General features: G+C 37.6%; 1 protein-coding gene across 1 annotated transcript in view; it reads left to right on the plus strand.

Moving 5' to 3' along the window:
- The window catches only part of TSPAN8 (tetraspanin 8), a 175,164-nt gene extending 163,213 nt beyond the window's left edge, over positions 1-11,951 (plus strand). Inside the window, exons 6-8 of the mRNA XM_065888159.1 lie at positions 3,787-3,921; positions 7,255-7,338; positions 11,898-11,951. Coding sequence (XP_065744231.1) covers positions 3,787-3,921; positions 7,255-7,338; positions 11,898-11,951 — 273 coding nt within the window. The remainder of the gene's footprint in view (positions 1-3,786; positions 3,922-7,254; positions 7,339-11,897) is intronic.
- Positions 11,952-13,162: the final 1,211 nt, after the last annotated feature.

A 13,162-nucleotide genomic window follows, 5' to 3' on the forward strand; every position in this document is an offset into this window, starting at 1 on the left:
AGAAAAATCCAGGAATATTTCTAATTTTTTTCCCACCTTCTTACGAAGTTCTGAGGCAGCATAGGACAGAGATTAAGAAGAGATGTTTATGAAAGATTAAGCCTCGATTGAGCCAGATCAATAAGGATTTTAATATTTACCATTTAGAAGGATAGTGTGTTTGGGATGCTTGGAGTTTCTCTCTCTCTCCTTCTCTGCCTCCATGCCCACCCTTCTCTCATAAAATTAATTATAGCTATCATTTATTGCTACTTAGTACGTACCAGATTTACATTCAGTAGCTCATTTAATTCTCACAACAGCTCTATGAGATGGATAATATCGTTATCCTCATCTTTATTAGACAGATGAGGGGATTACGACTTCGAGAGGTCTGACAGCTAACAAGCGATGGGGTTGGAATTTGAATACAGATCTGTCTGACTCACTAATTCTTTTTAAGCAGTACAGTAGCCCTTCCAGTATATATGTATGTATGTATTTACTTTGGCTACTTCACTGTCTTCAGGGTAAAGTCAAAGTTTGGGCAGGTATTGAAGGTATTCTACTATCTGGATCCTACCTAATATTTTAACTTTACAAAATACTACTCCATGAAGAAAGCACTCTAGTCCAACCAGGTTTGTCTTCTCAGGATCTCTTAAACAAATCTGCCTTCCTGCCTCTGCATCATTCCTCATCCTTGGAATGCACTTACTACTGTTCTTTCTTTACAAATACTACATGTGCTTTGAGGTTTGACTAAAGTATTGCTCTGTGAAACTCCTCCCAACCATACCTTCTTTACTCAGAATTTCCATCATATTAACTACGTGTAGCATTTATTTCACGTATGTCATAGAAATCCTCCTAATCTTAGAGGGGAGCTAGATTTTACAGGACATTTAACCTGACTTCTCATTAGTTGAAGTATTTTATGTTTATGTTCATACACCCTCTAATTAAATATTGAAGAGCTGAAAGTTTGCCCATTTTTGCCCATTCCATCCCATTCCCTTTACATCTAAGTCTGATGATTAATGTGTTCTTTCTTAATTTGAAACAAAATCTTCCTCCCTGGAATTTATATCATTTAGTCTTAGTTCTTTCTTCTGGAATTTCAGAGGAAAAAAAAATCTACTTCTACATATTGCAAGTTTTTCTTTGAAAATGGCTTCTCGTATGACTTCTAAAAGCTTTGATTTTGAACTTGTTTCTTGAACTATTTATCAGATGACATTTTTTCCCAGAGCATTCCCCAGTTCCTATTTGGATAGACCGCCAGCTTGTAAAAATTCTGCTTAAAGCATCATTTCCAGGAGCTGAAACCTGATATGAGTTAGTCTCTGTTTAACTTCCTCTGTGTTGTGTTTTTCCTAGCTCCCCCAGAGCTGTACTCCTTGATCCTCTCTCCTCCAGGATTATTCCCATTTTAGAATCCAGATTAATCCAAGTTTAAAAGCAGGAAGAATTTAGGCAACTCAGTTTCTCCACTGGGTGGGACCAAGCATCCTTGATCTTCCCTGCTTGCTGATCTAGGGCAAAATGTATTACAGGTAACCACTGGGTCTCTGGGTTGGGTCCTGCATCACACTTGTTGCACGTTGTCCCAGGTATCCAAGGGCTTAGTGCCAACCATAGGGTTTTAAATGTTCTGTTTGATGTAGCACAATTCTGAATTACTTCTGCTCTTGTACACAAATTCTGTGCCTGAAGCTCCTTGGGTTCCCAGGACTATGGTTCTCTTTTATTGTCTATTCTGTTTTTGTTTGTTTGTTTGTTTTAAATGTATATCCACAAGGATTTTCTTTTCTTTTTTTTTAGTAATGCCTCTTTGGAAAAAGAATCCTACCCCAGACTCTGGCTAGGTGACCTGGGGCCCCATCACACATAGACAATTTGTAGATACTAAGTGGCTTTCTTTTTGGTTTTCAGGGAATTCCCACAGAAATTCTCTGCTAACGTACTAGTGGAATGTGCCTCTCTTGAATTCTTAGTGATGACTACTTGTCTAGAGATGGTTGTATCATTCACTGAACAGTGCCTTGTTCATCCAACTGCTATCACACTTTCAATGCATCCTGACCAACCTCTTCCCCAACTGCTCCCACATCTGATCTGGTGACTAGATATTATACCAAGTTTAGCCTTTCTACCTCCTGCTCTGTCTTTTTTAAGTGTGTCTCTATACCTCCCTAAGGAATACTGTATTCCAAAAATGGGTTGATCTGTGAGTGTATATAGTGGGACATATTCTTTTTGATCTGGAGTGTCTGTATCAATATCATTCAAGATTATTTAATCAGAAAGAGTGAGCAATTAATTATGTCTACCATGGAAACAAGAAAGGAAGTTGTTTCAAGATTACTCTCTTTGCTAATACTGATTGACCTTGAGACCATCAGAAATCTCCAGCTCTTTGTCACGTGAATGTCTAATGAGTCATACATTTGTGCAAGTAAATCTTTGAGCTAAAGCACAAGACTTTATATCTGCCACAGTTGAACCTGTTAGTTTAAGTCCATTGTTTGAACTATTTTTGGAACTCCATTTTGTTCTCCAGTGTATTAATCATCACTCCCAGCTCTATATCAACTACAGAGTTGAAAAGGCACTTTCTATAATGTTATCTAAAGTACTGATATCAATGTTGAACAGATCATGTTCATGTTAGAGCACAAAGGAAACAACAACAATAAACACAAAACAAAAACAACAACGATGACAGTTAACACGTGTTGAGTACTTTCTACAAGCCAGGCATTGGGCTAAACAGTTCATATCTTCACATGGGTATTCTATTTTTATCTTTCCAACAACTCTGTGAATTAGATACTATCATTAGCGACTATTATTATCTGTATTTTACAGATGAAGAAACTGTGGCACAGAGAGGTTTAAGTAACATGGGTAACGTGGTCACCAGCCAGTAAGTGTAAGTCCTTTTAATAGCCTACCATTGCAATGCACTTGAGCCTTAGAAAAACACCCAGTCTTGGTTCTATTTTCTTCAATTTTTTTCTACCTTTCTGCATGAGAAGTTTTCTCTCTAATTAAAGCAAATAGGGCAAGATGAGATAATGACCTCTCTCTTTCATCTAATAATATTATGTGCCATTACTCTGAGTCATTGGGCTTATCCCTTTCTTGTTTTACTTCCCCAAACATGATCACAACTTTCCTTAGTGTTTCCCCATGTTTTGGTTTATTTTGAGCCTTACCTTCCCGACATTATTCTAAGAGTTTCATTCATCATTTTCACCCCTTAGCTGTTTTACAGATGTCCGTGTAAAATTCAGTCTCATGGAAGGTCCACTAAGCATCTTCTTTGGCCTTTGAGATGCCTCTCATTCTTTTCCCCCTCTCCTCCAAAAGTGATCAAAGGTCATGAGATAGAAATTTCACTTTTCAAACCTCTCATCTTTTTTGAGTAAAAGTTCTTTAAAGAGACCTTGACTCTCTCATGAACTCTCTGGAAGCTTCTTTTCTAAGACCTAAGAAGCGTAAATCTGATTCTGCCCCTCTCTTTTTTCATTAAGAACTAGAAGGTGAGTTTTTCATATTCTCTCCAAGTTCTTCAGACTTTTTCATCTGAAACTCTATTTTTTCCTGCATTAACATGAAGGCCAAAATGGAAGATTCCTTCATTTTTGTTTCTTCATTCAGGGAGTTAGGTGAGGTGACTTATGCGATATGCTAGTATAAGAAACATCTTAATAGTGGTTTCAGAAGAATGTGATTCAATGTATTGACAATGTTTCTGTCTTCTCTCGTGACTGTTTTTCATATCTACTTTTCATCAAACAGTTAAAATGTTGTGGTTTGATCAATGGAGCTTCTGACTGGGGAGATAATTTTCAATACTATTACAAGTCATGTGAATGTCCAGGTGCATCAGATTCTTCTTGTACAAAGTATGATGGAAAAACTATTTACAAACAGGTGAGAACAGATCAAATTTGGCACAGTAAGTGCTTCTGTTGTTTTTTTTTTTCCACAATGAAAGTCTCCACAAAATATTAAATTGCAGCAATTACAATGGGAATCATGAGATAAAAGTCCCAGGAATTTCCCAAATAAAAAAAAATCCTTATTTAAAGATAAAAGTAGATATAAAAATGAAAGTATTTTATTTCTTCTGTGAGTCTGGCATCATTTAAATTCAACTTTAGTAGATCAGAGAAACATTCTACTGCAAGGGGAGGCAAAGTACAAGCTAACAGTTAAAAGTTTATTTTGTCCTCTCTTTGGTGACTTTAATCATTATCGTCCTCTATTTTTCTATTTTAACATAGGTCTTAGAAATCTATGTTTTCACTTTAATTTTCAAAGTAAAGCTTTCTTTTTCTAATCAAAGTTTCTCTTTCTCAGGTAATTGTATTGGGTGTAAAGAAATAACTTGGGCTTTAGAGGTTTCCGCTCTGGTTGTTAAGTGTACGTACCAATTTGCCTAATTACTGCTCCAATTGAGAAGTTGCCTCATGCCTTTAAAGTCAATTGAAAAACTTGGGGGACTTCCCTGGTGGTCCAGTGGTTACGACTCTGTGCTTCCACTGCAGGGGGCACATCCCTAGTCTGGAAACTAAGATCCCACTTGCCACTTGGTGCAGCCAAAAAAAAAAAGAAAAACTTAGGTTTGTCTTTCACGTGTTGTAAAGATGACGTATTTATGTCACTTGCGAATGTTAATACGTGGATGTTATATTTCTTATTATTCCTTAATTCATCAAATATTTATTGACCACTTCCTATGTACTGGCCTTTCACCAGCTGCTGGAGATCCATTCCTAAATAGGGCGCAATGTCTGCACTCACAGAGTGAATGCTTTAATAGGGAAGAGAGAAAGATAAGTAGGCAACTTCAATCCAATGAACTATTGGTATTTCTTGGATAGGACCAGGCACAAGATAGGATGGGACCCCATTTAACTCAGTCTTTGGGGTTCAAGATACAGCTTCCTGCAGGACATGATATGTCTCTTACCATAGGGCTTTACATAATTTGTTCCTTCTGCCTGGAAGGGAAGTGTACAGAAATGACAGTTGATATTAATGTTTCATTTATTTGCTGTTATTCTTCGCTGCTTACTAGGTGTCAGACAGACCCTTGCTGGAATCAGACATGCTTGTGGACCCTCTGGGAGATTATAGGCTAGATGAGGGAGAGATACATGAAAGCTATTATAGTTCAGTGAGTTAATTTCTGTAATCCCTAAAGAATATTTTCAGTCTAGCATTGGTTTAGTAATGGCTACTGTGGTTAATTATATATTAGGAAATAGAAAGTATCTCAGGGGAAACGTCTCACCTGTTGACTATCACATCCCTTTTACTAATTTTATCAAAATAAAGGAGACTGTTCTGAAGGGAAATTGCTGTTACTAGTATTTAAAGTAACACATGGGGGAGAAGTTATCTACCAGATTACAGAGCTACCATGTCTTTTCATCATCAAAGTAATATCACTAAAAGTTTTCATTATTAATTTTTATATTCCTCCCTGCTCTCCTCCTCTCTATGTAATTTTAGGGACGCAATATCCACAAGGAGGAGGGGAAATAACTATGGTGTAAACAAATGTAGTTTCCACTTAGGATAATGAGGAAATTAGTACATTAAATTGTAGATTGCTATCTGTGTCCTGTTAAAGATTCAACTCAAAGATGTGTTTCCTCAGGATAGATTTTGAAATGCCCTAGCATTATCCTGAAAAATAATAGATATTCTCTCCAAATTCACACATAATTCAGCTGAAGATAGACTTATAGCTGCACCAGTTTCCCAAAAGGAAGATCATAAATTCATGAAAGACTTCCATCTGCCTTGTGTCACTTGCAAGAAGTCTGGGAAAATAAGAAATCTGGAATGGCCATAATTCACATTTCTCTTTTCCCCTCCCTTTTGCCAAGATAACCTGGTTATCTAGAGGGGGAGGGGGAGAAAACCCCTAAAATATAATGAATGTGACTCAGTAGATACCATTAATCTCATAGTTAATCTTAGATGATGTAATCATTTCCTCTAATGTTTACCACTTTGGATCAGATGAGAATGGAGAAACCCATTACATTCAGGAATGAAGGGGAAGAGACTGTCTTAACCTCACGGAGAACTTTTATTTTATTTAACAAATAGCAATATTTTGTTAGCCCTTTGCACATATAAGACCATCATAGGGATGATATACTTTCTGGCAATACAGACAATAACACTATTATATTGTATATTATTTTTCCATTTTTAAAATTATTCATATAATTTACAATTGTTGAAATTTTTAGGTCTGGTCTAAAATATGTTAAGCTTGAAATTTCATGCTGGTTTGAATAAATGTTTAAAAATGTGGCAGAGAGACAAATTTCTAAATTCTCTTTTTTGTCTAAAGTAAGAGCATAACAGCGGACATAATGATTTTTTTTCCTTTTTAAGGTAAAAATAACCCTGACACATATTAAGGGATTTTTGAAAAAAACCTTGTTTTAAAAATGAAAATGTAGGGACTTCCCTGGTGGCTCAGTGGTTAAGAATCCACCTGCCAATGCAGGGAACATGGGTTCGATCCCTGGTCCAGGAAGATGCCACATGCCACGGAGCAACTAAGCCTGTGCACCACAACTACTGAGCCTGCACTCTAGAGTCCGTGAGCCACAACTACTGAGCCCGTGTGCCACAACTACTGAGCCCGTGTGCCACAACTACTGAAGCCCGCGTGCCTAGAGCCTGTGCTCTGCAACAAGAGAAGCCATTGCAATGAGAAGCCTGCGTACCACAACGAACAGTAGCCCCTGCTCGCTGCAACTAGAGAAAGCCCACAAACAGCAAACGAAGACCCAACATGCCAAAAAATTTTTTTTAAAAATCATTAAAAAAATGAAAATCTACACTATAATTAGCTGAAACCTCAACGAGGGAACTCTCTGCTGCAGGTTACAAACCTAAAAAATACACAGTCAAGGTGATAACAGCTCTAAATGAACAATCGGAAGTTAGGATAAAATGAGTATTTATAACTAAATAGCCCTAGATTCAGTAATTAGGTAGTTGAAGCAAAACTTTGTTCCTCAAATGCTTCCTAATGTATGAACAAATCACAACAGTTATAACCTTTCGGAGGGGGGAAGGAGCTTGGAGTGGCGGGAATAATAATCCAATTCCTTTCTGTTGAGTATGTTCCTTGATAGCAATGTAAAAAGTTAGCCCAATAAATAAAAATTTGTACTGTACTAAAATAAGGTCAAAATTTGACTAAAGGTAATTTTTTAATGTTTTTAACAGTCATGCTTTTCTTTGATAAGATGCTTATTTTCAAGAAGTCTTTCCATAGTTATTGGACTAGCGTTTGGACTGGCAGCTGTTGAGGTATAGTATTATCTTGCATTATTAATTCTTTGTTTATTCCCTTGTTTGCTCATTAATTTTTCTAACAAATATTTATGAAGAGCCAAATAAAAACCAGGTGATTCAGAAAAGCACTGGGTACCAAGTGCCCAAGGCCCAGCATCTGCCTCTACTGGCCTTGGGTCTGGGGAGGGGATTATAGTCTTAGGAAATTGGCAGGGCAGAAGCTATTATTTCTGAATGATCTCTCTCCTGGGGGAAGAAGTTGAATTAATTTCCACGCGGTTCTTAGTCCCAGATATCCTTTTCCCATTGAAAACTAGCACAAGGGTTAATGTTTCCTGAAGTTAGAAGAAGCACCAAACAAAATAAAAACACAAGCTTTACAAGTTTTTATCCCTCTTTCTGATTTTGAAATAGAAAATAAAAACTGAGCTCAAGAGTGTGGAGAACTGTTTTCTTGCTATTCTAGTCTAGAGAAATCTAACAGGTTCTAAAAACTAGACAGTTGACTTTGATTTTCTCACTGTAAGGACTATGGACTCACTTGGAGAACTGTTTAAGGACGCTCTGCTTGAGGTTTCTGCATTTACTCTCATCAATTTGATTATTGACTTTGAAAAAAAATGCTGTATAGGATTTTTATCTTGCTAGACTCTTCTGGTATGGTGTTTTCGGAACCTGAAGGATTTTTTTTTTTTTTAACGTGGCCTGAAATTCTTTGCAAAAAGATGAAATAAAACTATTTCAGGGAAGTGTTTTTGTAATCATCCCAGATCTTGCTAATTTAGATATCAAGTGAGTCAAATTCACTCACCAGTCCACGTCAGGGCATTGGCAAGAATCCTAACGATGTGAGGTGTCTCCCTTGTTAACGCCTCTGCGGGCTGGTTTGCTCAGCTAAGTGAGTTTTACTTCACTCTCATGAAATATTGTACAACGTTCTCCTTGGGTTTTCTGGTAGCTTTTACCTCTTACTTGTGCCACATCACTGTCAGAGAGTAACTTTAGCTGAGATTGAAGCAATTTAGTGTCCTAAGTGGTCATTTAGGTTACCGGTGGAATTTCTCAGCCAACCATAAGAGTAAGGGCTGGAACTATGAGAAGCAAATTGGGCTATTAAGCATGACCTCCTTGTAGCCCAAACGAATAGGTCCAAATATGAAGCATTTTCTGTTGGTAGATGCAGCTGTCTTCCTTTATGTCCGATATATGACCAAAGTCAAATGGTGCTGTGCGTTAGGTCTGTTTCTCTCAATTCTACCCACTGTAAAATGTCCTTTGTTTCTCTGCTTTGTATTTTGGGTTAATGCTAATTTAGAAATATGAGTTAATGGCTGTGGATGTAAGTGAGCAGTCACACATATGTACTCACACATCCATAAACTAAAACACACACATGTGTTGGTAAAGTAGACTTTAAATGAGCCAGCTTTAAATGAGGTATTCAGGGCTTCCCTGGTGGCACAGTGTTTAAGAATTTGCCTGCCAATGCAGGGGACACGGCTTCGAGCCCTGGTCTGGGAAGATCCCACATGCCACGGAGCAACTAAACCTGTGTGCCACAACTACTGAGCCTGCGCTCTAGAGCCTGTGAGCCACAATTACTGAGCCCATGTGCCACAACTAATGAAACCCTTGCATCTAGAGTCCATGCTCCGCAACAAGAGAAGCCACTGCAATGAGAAGCCCGCGCACCGCAACCAAGAATAGCCCCTGCTCACCGCAACTAGATAAAGCCCACACGCAGCAATGATGACCCCAACACAGCCAAAAATAAAATAAATTTATTTAAAAAAATAATTGAGGTATTCAATGTAAGTGTCAATATAAGTGTCACATTCCATCTTAGACTCAAATTCAGACAATTGACTTTGGCCACAACCCACAGATGCTTTTAAGAAGCTTCTCAAAAGCAAAGCCGGGGAAAAAAGGACATAATCAGCTGGGAAGATTGATGTCTCTCATATCATAGCCAAAGACATTGCCAAGAATCTAAAGACATCTGATGGAAAATAAGATTACAAGAGGAATAGCATTTCAGTATTTTATGAAATTGGTATACTCCATTTATATATTTGTTATATATTTAGATATTCTATTGGTTGTTCTAAAGATATATATATATATATATATATGAAAATACCTTACTGAAAACCTTTCATAGAAGAATTTTTAGGTATAGAATTTACATGGTAATATCACAAACTATAACCATTTCAAGTTATGCCAGTTAAGTGTGATTTGTAGACTTTATGTAGATACGATAGTTGGTTCAAAGAACTGTTTGAAATTTTTTTTTCATTCACTCTCTCAATAGAAAACCTGCCCTCCCTCTGGGATTTGAAGAGAAAGAAAAATCATTTTGTATTCCCTCTCATTTTTACTTTAAAAAATAGCTTTGAAAATAGTCTATAGCTAAGATAGCTATTCTATAAAAACGTATCCAAAAAATGTCCATCAGTCTGTCTTACAGTCTTAATACTAGTTGCCTAACACTTAGGCCTGCCTACATTCTCTTTTCCCCAACTTCAAATTCAAGAAAACATAAAGATATATAGACAGAAAAATACTTCTAATAAATATTTTTAAGAAGCAAACAAAGCAAATATCTCCCTGCAGAAAATACACTTAAAACTATCTCCATAGAAAAATATCACATGAAAAAACCCACCCTCTGACGTTTACATCATTGGCGTTAGTCTGTTTAGGCATAGGCTCTGATGGAATGGCCAATAGCTTTTGTCAAGGCTCTGTTAAGAACATATACCTGAGGGATTCTTCTCAGGTAGGATGCTAGAAATCTATGCAAAATGCTTTATTTTGTAAGAAAATGTTACCTGTAGACACTGGAATTCTCATTATTCTGCATTAACCAGACTATCATATCTCTCCTTATTTGACTACAGCAACTTACAAGCACAAAAAATGATCAGCACTTTCTCTCCTCACTTTAATTAAGGAAAAAAAAAAAAGCCATTGACACTGATAGTCACCACTTTGTAGGATAAAAGTTATCCTGACAGGAGGTCCCAGGAATGGACCCAGGAATGGTCCCAGGAATGGAGCAGTTAAAAGAGAGAAAAAATAATTTTACATTTTTTAGATGGCTTCAGAATATGAGGAGCACGTGTACATTACTTAGCAAGTTTATCCTGAGTCTTAGCATCCATTACTATAGGATGAATCTCTTTTAATTATTACCTATTTTTACGAACAATGATACATTTTCTTTTCAGAGGCAGTGAAATGCAAGAAAGTATGGTATTAACTGTCTAGTCTGCTGATGCAAGCTGGGCTTCTATTTCACGGATGTGACAGTAAAAGATGATAGCTGCCTTATCCCACTGTTTTGCCCATTTTCGTGATTCTTTCCTGATACTCATCTCCCAGACTTAAGGCTTGGGACCAAAGTAAAAGACTAAATTGTAACATTTTCTCCGGTCATTCAAAAAGAATGACTTTTAGAACATTCTGAATGAAAGTCATTATTTTTGCAAAGAATTGGTGTCAGTATTTTTTTTAAGAGTTTTTGACTTGCACTATTTTTAAAGTCTTTATTGAATTTGTTACAATATTGCTTCTGTTTTCTTTTTGGTTTTTTGGCCACGAGGCATGTGGGATCTTAGCTCCCGACCAGGGATCGAGCCCGCATCCCCTGCATTGGAAGGCAAAGTCTTAACCACTGGATGGCCAAGGAAGTCCTTCAGTATTTTTTATTTTTTTGAAGGAAAAAATATTGGGCAGCAGTTCTCATTTGAAAGGCATTTCCGGGAAAGAATTAGTAAGCAGGACATCTCCGTACAGTAGGAGCGCTGGAGATGACTCAGCATAAATGGCATGTCATCCTCTCCCTGACTCCCCTCAGAGGAGGCTGGTGGAGAGGAAACTTTCTATCTGCAATACACACAGGTTCTGTCATTTCTACATCAAAGCCACAGCATGCCACTCACCAACTTTAGAGCCAATTAGGGCAAGTGCTGGGGTCCCTCATTCTTGGGAGAGCCACTTAATGAGATGGAAATTATGCCCCAGATTTTCAGCTGTACATTTTCACTTCAAAGGAAATTCCTGAATGATGCCATTCCCCTTCAATTTAGAAGCTTTTTAAGAAAAGGGTTACTTTTTCTTTCATTCCTCTTGGCGATGCCTAAAATATGGCAAGAGAAATTCTAGACTCCTTGATTTTTATGTGGATGATCTAAACCAGATGATTATAAGCTTTTCATAGAAGCAGTAGGCATCTTTAGACCCAGAGGCCTGAGTTCCCCAGAGTTCCATGGCCATGCCCTACAGAGGGTGTGTGTATTCCAAAAGGGTGGGTTGCTTCAGTGACAGCTGCTACTGCACAAATAGGGCCAGTTAGAGGCAGACTGCTAGCTGAAAACCCTGATTGAAACACAAAAATACTGGGCGTTTTCTCAATGTTAGAGTCTCTAATTTCCCAGGAAGAGAGATGGCTTAGATAAATAACATTCGAATTGTCAGTAGCCAGAATCTTTTCATATACAATGTTCTTTTTATTTATAATATCTCTAGTGTTTTACTTTAAATTCCATGTTAATCCTCTTATTTTCTAGGTACTTGGTCTGATATTTTCTATTGTCCTGTACTGCCAGATCAGGAAGAAGTAAGTCTGTAGCTGTGTCAAGTCATCATCGGTCAAACCCCTTTAAAATTTTGTTTTGGATTTGTAACTTTAAATATATGAGTGCTGTGTTAAGAGCAGCTGTCCTATTAAAATGTGTCATTTAGCTAGATCACAGAGATCTTCCAGTCATATTGAACATATTTAAGATTTCAGGGACACAAGGAAATTAGATGAATGTGCATTTTTCCTCAAAATAAAAGTAACATTGTTTACATTGATGCTCTTTCCTGTCTGATCATTGTGTTCAGGTGGTACTGTGCTTAAAGCATTCATCTGGAGCCACCCAGTGGAATACTAATCTCTAAGCAACAGGACCATAGTTAGTTAAGGCAGTGCGTCTAGGCTTTTCAGAAGCAACACTCTGTCTTGCGTGATGTATCAACCATTGGTGGTAAGATCAAATTAAGCCTCATGTTGGAAGGTTGAGAGTGGCCCAGCTGAAAGAGTCACCGTCTCTTGTCTGTTTATGCCAGTGTCTACTAATAGTGTTTCTTTTTCTCTCTGTTGTGAGGACAAGAAGATCTGAATGCTGCCTTTCCAGCCATTGAATCTCTGGTACATCTCTGAATCTTCCTCTGGGAAATAGTTATAAGTGCTTTTCCCTTTGTAGCTCTCACAGGCATTTTTACATTTTACTTTATATCAAGGTATAGTATACACACAATAAAGTGAACAAATCTTAAGTATTCACTACGTGGGTAGCAAGCACTGTCCAGATCAAGATATGGAGCATTTCCAGCACACCAGAACACCCCTTCATGTTACCCCCCGGGGCGGCTGGAGTTGGAGCTCACCGACTTGCCAGAGCAGACTATATACATATCCATCTCTTCCCAACTTCGTGCTCAGTGACATCAAGTTGGTAACTTGAAATCCACCACACTGGGGGTATTTAAGTATTTACATCATAGAAATAGGCAAATTCTATAAAATCAGGGCTTTTTTTGGAGTGCTGGTTGTGAAACATTTACCAGTACACCACTGCCCTTCTCAGCAAATACCTCCCCAAAGGTAACCATTCTTCTGATTTCTATGACCATAGATTTATTTTACTCCTTCTTGAACTTTCTTTAAATAGAAAGTAAAGTCTGAACTCCAGCTTCTTTTGCTCATCACGTTGTCTGTGAGATTCATCTGTATTGTTTTGCGTCACTTTAGTTTATTCTCATTGCTAAGTAGTATCCCATGCTATAT

This window comes from Phocoena phocoena, chromosome 11, assembly GCF_963924675.1.
Source record: "Phocoena phocoena chromosome 11, mPhoPho1.1, whole genome shotgun sequence".
NCBI lineage: Eukaryota > Metazoa > Chordata > Mammalia > Artiodactyla > Phocoenidae > Phocoena > Phocoena phocoena.